Source organism: Pollicipes pollicipes, unplaced genomic scaffold (genome assembly GCF_011947565.3).
Source record: "Pollicipes pollicipes isolate AB1234 unplaced genomic scaffold, Ppol_2.1 Scaffold_3447;HRSCAF=4054_pilon_pilon_pilon, whole genome shotgun sequence".
In the NCBI taxonomy this organism is placed as follows: domain Eukaryota; kingdom Metazoa; phylum Arthropoda; class Thecostraca; order Pollicipedomorpha; family Pollicipedidae; genus Pollicipes; species Pollicipes pollicipes.
In genome coordinates, this window is record NW_023596297.1 from 10,142,140 (window position 1) to 10,149,243 (window position 7,104).

Sequence of the window (7,104 nt, forward strand, 5' to 3'; positions counted from 1 at the left end):
TTTGTCCCCATTGTTCTTTCCATTCGGATCCAAATGAATTTCAATGTTTTTGCTTGCATAGGACTATGAAGCTTGCATGTAATGCTAGTTTATACAAAATATGATTTCCTTGTGTCCTGATAGTTAAAAAACACTGCATACTCAAGTGTCTTTGTTGGCCTTGATTTATCCAACGGCCCAGCAGCTCTCACGGATTGCACTAGCCAGCTGATTTGTGTTACTTCAGCTGAAGCTGCGCCAGGAAAGTCTATGGTCAACTAATGTTTTGCCGTCCTGTTTTGTTTTGTGGAGAGTGGGTGGCGAGTGGTGGGAGTTATGCACCGCTCCGTTGCAAAAGCACGCGAGGACAATGCTTGAAAGCTGCTTGCTACGCATGCGTTGAACATCTGATTGCCGAATTTATCGCGATGAGTTTGGCGGGCTGCGTGGTGATCTCCGAAGCTCTGTCCGGTGTCACTTTTGGTGGCAGTGCGTGGTCGTGCCCAGAGGATTGATATTTTTCAAAGGTAAGCACGGCTAGGGCTATATGGAAGAGTCGTCAATGACACAGCCTGAAAATTCATGCTTTTTTACAGACAGAGGGCATGCCAGGACCATGCCTGAAACAACTATTACACTCATTTTGGCACGATTATGATGGGTAGGTAGTGGGCATGGGTCACATACTTGGTACAGTTGAGGAGGAAGCCTGCATTGTTTTGCCATCTGATATGCAGGTTCCAGGTATGCCAGCTGTTTAGATGGGAGAAAGAGTGGTAATTTAGCATATAGTTGCTGAATATCATTGCTGTTATTGTGGCATTTGGAGCTTTTAAGAAGCTATTTAAAGTCAATAAGTGATTGTTTTTTATTGCAGAACATTCACTGAAATACCTGCAATGCCTACTGGAGATATCCCTCAGATCATGGTCTTCAGGCCATCATATGAAGAATTCAAGGATTTCTCAAAGTACATTGAGTACATTGAGTCTCAAGGTGCCCACAGGGCAGGCCTAGCAAAGGTAAGCCCACACCATTAAGCAAACCTTTGCATCTGCTGCATATTTCATGGGTGTCTGCATATAAATTCATAACTTGTGTTTGAACAAGCTGGTCGTGTATGCCAGGTGACATCACATCTAGCCCTTAATCCTGTATTCTCACAATACCTTAATGTCACTGTTCCTGGTATGCCAAGTATGCCAGCCTGGACCTGGCATAGCATCATCATAGGTTAACAGGCTCAACCCAACTACATGCAGACTCCAATGTTGTGCTGAATATGTATGTCAAATCCACATGGCAGAGAACCCATACTGTTCATACTTACACATAACTACATTCATACTGTACTAGTATGCAGTATTCAAACATTTTTGTAGAGGCATCTGTGTATCTGTATCAGTTTTTCAGCATTGCGTTCTGATATTCCAGTTTGTTATGATCTTAACAATGATCAATCTGGGCTGCAAGTTTCAATTTCCTGGCTGATAAGTCCACAGGGCCATGTGCTGTTGTAAGAAGAATGTGGAAGTGCCCACAATACATTTGGGCATGTTAACCATTTCTTTCAAAATTGTTTTGAATATGTGAAGTAGTAGTACTGGATATGTCAATACATCTGAAGAAGTGCAATTTTTGCTATTCGTGCTTGATTTTGGTGCAATCAGCAGTGTTCAGCACCAAATCTTAAGCTCCTGCTCATAGAGGTTGTTTCCTGCAAACACTCAAACTGGACCCACACATGTCTATTAGATGCCAAGTGACCTATGCATTCAGCTGTTTTTAAACAGTTTTTTTTCCAACTTGGTTTGGTAGCTTGATCACCCCAAAGGACATCATGTTTGAGGTTCTGGTTATCTGTTATGGCACTAATGATGCAAGGTGTCATGTTCTTTCACCTGGTGTGGGACATTAAGATACCTGATTTACTTTGCTCAACATTGTTGTTTGTTTTCATCATTATTGCCCAGATGTAAGATCATAATATTTCATTGGTGTAAGAAGCATTATATAAAATGCCAGATCAGAGAGTGAAAGGTCAAAAAGTGGTCAGTTCAGATGTGATCAATCAAAGTGTCATTTATTCAGATCAAGTCAGTGTTTAATCAGGTCAGTATTTTATCAATTGAAATGGGTCTCCCCTCATCATGTTACCATCTTTGTGCATAAGGCTGTTTTGTCTGATTCCACCCAACCCAGCAAAAGAGCCAAGAAACTTCAACTTGGGTCAAGGCCTGCTGTTTGAATATCATTTCTTTAGTACACCATATGTGGAATCGGCTGCGCTTCGTACCGACACCGAACTGAAGTCCAAAGACTTCACGGAATGCACCATTTGCGGCCGTGGGGCCCGGAGCGTGACGTGCAGGACTGCGCTGGCAACGCAGTGGCGAGATGCGAGGTGCACAGGCGGGGAAATCCCGCCGCGGCAACATGCTGAACTGCCAAACGCCTGGCCCACATTCAAGAGGCCTCCCAGCAAGTGTTTGCCATTGTGTTATTCGCGAGGGTGAGGAAAAACTAAGCGTCAGGTGTACGAACAGTTGCAGTTAATATCGCTGGCTGAGCGAGGCTTGGGAGTACTCGCCTACATGGTGTCCCACACAGAGAGCACAGAAGGATAAATGGCATGCGTCGTCCAACTGTTTTTCCCTGTCGGAATTCACGGACCTCTAGTAATATTGTGGCTACACTTTTTTACTTCATGCTGTCGTGTTCCAGATTATTCCACCGAAGGAGTGGATACCACGGAAGGGCGGCTTCGACATGAATGACATTGGCGACATGGTCATAAACGATCCAATATGCCAGGTGAGCTCCCAGGGACGTCAGGACATCATTACCCACGTCGTGCCCATGACGACTGATCCCGCTAAGCGTGTTAGTTGCCATTTTCCCGTCAGCGCCAGCAGAGTTTGGTTGGCGGTGCACGCCGTGCGTCCCGGGCGCGGCCGGGCGGCGGCCGACCCTGGCCCCGCGCCCGTGATGTCCCTCGCCCCCACCCCACGACTGACCGGCGTCCGTGATGCGGCCAGGTGGTGACTGGCCGGCTCGGCGCCTACACCCAGGTCAACGTGCTGAAGAATCGGCTGACGGTGCGCGAGTACCGCGAGCTGGCCGACAGCCGCGGCTACCGGCCGCCGCCGCACGCCGACTTTGACGACCTGGAGCGACGCTACTGGAAGAACGTCACCTACGTGTCGCCCATCTACGGCGCCGACGTGTCCGGCTCGCTCACCGACGCCGACTGCGACGTGCGTGGTCCCGGCCCCCTGCCCGCAGTGGTAGGGCTGTGACGTCACCATGTACAGTCCCTGATGCTGTGGCGCAGCTGCCAGTCTGTGGCCTCACTGGTATCTGAGAGTCTTCCAGTGGGTTGGTGAAGGAGCCTGCCTGGGTCTGGGAAATACATGAAAACGATTTTTCCGTCGGTATTATGAGGTTTTATTCTCAGCGAAAGAACGGATATTACCGGAAACCAAGAGCCTTAGGTTTTTCTTGCCTTTATACAAATTTCGTAGTGCGTTCCGCTCGCACGCTTTTTGCCGAGCGCATCCCAATACTGACTAAAATGGCCGGGTAAATGCGGTAGATTTTTCCGGTTGCCGCCCTGCCGTGCCAGGGTTGGAGTGTCATGATGACGTCACAAACCGTGGTGCGTCGTAGTTATCGTCTGGAAGTACCACGCGTGTGCCCGCGTGTTGTCTTCGGAAATCCCGCGGGCTCACTTGCAGGGGAGATGTGCGAGTTCGTGTGTTGGTCTGAAAGATGTGCCCCGCACTGGCTGGAGTGGGTGGGGTGCGTTTTCTAGTGAAGTTTTTGAGAATGTTTGATGTGGTTTGGGCGTCAGTGGTCTTGCGACACACACTTAATGCTCCCTGTAAACTTTTCTGGGGTGTGTTTTGACGCAATTTTAGAGCAGGCCAATCGTCGACTTGCATTTTCTGTGCGAAGTGAAGTTGCTTGTGGTTTGCATCTTGGATGGGCAATTTTTTGTTTTTGTTTTTGTTGGGCAGTTACAGATTAATTTGACTAGGACAAGGCTTTTGGTCCTGGCTGTTTTGGTTCTATTTTCGAAGTCGTCTAATACTTTTCTGAAGTATAGCATCCGTTGAATTACAATTTGCTTATAGTCATGGTTATACAGTGGTAGCTCTATGGAACATATTTTTGATTGGGTAGGCTGTTGCCTATAAGTAGAACATGTTTGAAACTATGTTTTGTGTACTGCAGTAAACTGACCTATTTATGTTACCACAGGTTTGGAACATCAACCGTCTGGGAACGATTTTGGACTTCGTCAACAAGGACTACGGCCGCAGCATTGCGGGCGTGAACACCGCTTACCTGTACTTCGGCATGTGGAAGACGACCTTTCCCTGGCACACAGAGGACATGGACCTGTACAGCATCAACTATTTGCACTACGGAGCGCCGAAGTCTTGGTGGGATATTGGGCGTTGCAGTGGGCTCTTTTTCAGATGGTGCGAGTCATTGCCGTTGATAGCGGGCTTGCAGTCTGGCCGTGCATGTTGCGTAGACAGACCTCATGGCCGTGACCCTGTTGTGTCCCAATGCCTGACTGTGACCTTGTCCACACACGCTCTGAGCCTGTATCGCGCGACGTCTCGTGGCCATCACCGGTGTGTGCGCACACCGACTGAGTATGGCCTTTCCCCGGGAATGTCACCTTACCCCAGCCGTGGCTTACCCTTCTGACGCCGCCCTCTCCCGGATCAGGACTCCGGCGTCCCTTGCCCTGACCATGGCCTGTCCCACTGGCTGTGGCCTTTCCTGGGGCACGATCTCTGTCTCCACACCTTACATCATAATCCCATCATGGCAGCGACTTGTCCCCGGCCGCGACGTTTCTTCCTGGTGGTGGACTTTCCGTGACCGTGGTCCCCCTGCCCCCGACCCTCTCCCTGACTGTGGCATTTCCTTGATGCAGATATCTGTGTCTCCACACCCCCTTGTCATAACCCCTCCCTGGCCATAACTTCCTCCAGACTGTGACCTTCATATGACGTAACCACGACCTGCATCCCCACATTCCCTGATGGGTTTTTGTCTGACCACGACCCTTGTATGATCCCCCTGACCGTGACTCCGGCGACCACATTTCCTTTCCCGTGGTCTCTGCATGACCTCTCCTCCAATATGAGCTGTATGTGACCTTGCCCCAGCCATGACCTCTAACCTGACCTGTAACCATAACCTTACCACGACCTGTGCACGAGCTCTCCTGTGACCATGACCTGATTGCCCTACATTCTCTGGTCTGACTTCTCCCTTAGTGTGACCTGTATGACCCCTGACCATGACCTCTCATTGCCCTGACAGTGACCTCTATGACGTCAGGTACGCGGTGCCGCCGGCGCACGGTCACCAGCTGGAGCACGTGGCCGCCTCACAGTTTCCTTCCGGTCGAGGCCGGTCGGTGCAACGCCTTCCTCCTACACAAGTCGTTCCTGCTCAGCCCACAGGTGCTCAAACGCCATGGGGTGCCAGTCAACAAGGTGAGGCCCGTGACCGACGCCCAATCCCATACTGGTGTGAAAGGCTCCCTGTGTGTGACCACGGGCCAGGTCCTGTCGTTTAAGTGGCACAGAAGCTGAGGACTTGCGATGGCTGTGTGGTCGGCGCTGACCAGTGACCAGTGCCGCCGCTCACACGTGGTGCCGGCGCCCTGACCGGTGGACTGCCCCCGCTCACACGTGATGCCGGCGCCCTGACCGGTGGACTGCCTCCACTCACACGTCATGCCGGCGCTCAGACCGGTGGACTGCCACCGCTCACTCGTGGTGCCGGCGCTCTGACCGGTGGGCTGCCCCCGCTCACACGTGATGCCGGTGCTCCGACAGATCACGCAGGAGCAGGGCGACATCATGATCACCTTTCCATACGGCTATCACTCGGGCTACAACCACGGCTTCAACTGCGCCGAGTCGACCAACTTTGCCTCCCCCCGCTGGATTGAGTATGGCAAACGCGCCACACTCTGCTGCTGCGGGTGAGTCGGTGCATAGTGATGGGGCGGAATGGATAGCCATCAAATGCGATCCGGATGGTACGGGAGCCAGGTGGCGCTCTCGTCGATTTGTTCGGTGGAAGTGCTGGCTGTCCATGCTGCCATTCGACCTGCCTTTCCAGAGTATTCTGCGGACCCAGACTGCTCTGGAACGAAACAACTGTATGATGCCACATGGACGCATTCATGTTGGATATCTGGATTTTAGTGTGTCGCGTTTTTCGTTTTGCTTTCACCAGCACCACAGCGAGGCACCCAACCATATTTCATGTAGCATAAGATGGTTCTATTCTGCTGTGCGAAACTCTAGATACAGCTGCGATCGATAATGCAACTGTGCAGTCGAACTGCCTGTCCAGCAGTAACAGCGGTCCGTGGGCGAGCGACAGGATACCCTCAAAACCATTCCCGTTACTGTGTGAACGGCAGTGACTGACATGCCCAGCCTTGTGGGAATCCCACAGCGAGACACGGCCTGGCCCGAGGCCGGGACCCGCCAGAAGGCGGCGGCGCGCGCCTGACCCGTGCTCCTGACCTTGACACGGTCCGCCGCAGGGAGGACACGGTGCACATCAACATGGACACGTTCGTGCGTCGGCTGCAGGCCGGAGAAAGTAGTGAGCTGTGGCAGGCGGGCGCCGACCTTGCACCTCACCGGAGCGACCCGGCTCGCCGGTTGGCCGCCAACCCGCCCCGACCTCGATCAGCTGCTGCTCTACCAGCACGCGGAGGCCCGCGCACCGCCGCCGCCGTCGGCGGACGGGTGGCGGGCGCGCTGTTTTGGGGAAACGGTGTGACCTTCGATGCTCTGTTGAACGTAGGTTGGGTTTGAACGTCCACTGTATGAGTGCCGGAAAAATGCTTCAAGATAAGGGCCCAACGTCGTTATTATATGTGATATCGGTGATATCTTGACCTGGCGTATTTTCACCGGCCATGGACATAAAGTGGGCGGCGCTTGGCAGTCGGTGGTCCGGCCGGCGCGCTGGCCAGTCATTTGCCGGTCAGTGTGCGGCTTGGAGGCGCCGCCGTGCGGTGTGACTGACACGGTGACCGGTTGGCAGAGCTGAGGAGGAGGCGGAGGCGCCGCT

General features: G+C 52.4%; 1 protein-coding gene across 1 annotated transcript; it reads left to right on the forward strand.

Moving 5' to 3' along the window:
* Window positions 1-296: 296 nt before the first annotated feature.
* Window positions 297-6,617, forward strand: LOC119091693 (putative lysine-specific demethylase 4B; the record flags this gene model as incomplete). Its single annotated transcript, XM_037214520.1, is given in 9 exon segments — window positions 297-506; window positions 857-1,001; window positions 2,704-2,793; window positions 3,018-3,236; window positions 4,243-4,427; window positions 5,344-5,407; window positions 5,409-5,501; window positions 5,847-5,995; window positions 6,569-6,617. Coding segments are annotated over 8 exon segments (972 nt in total), but the record flags the coding sequence as incomplete, so codon positions are not given.
* Window positions 6,618-7,104: the final 487 nt, after the last annotated feature.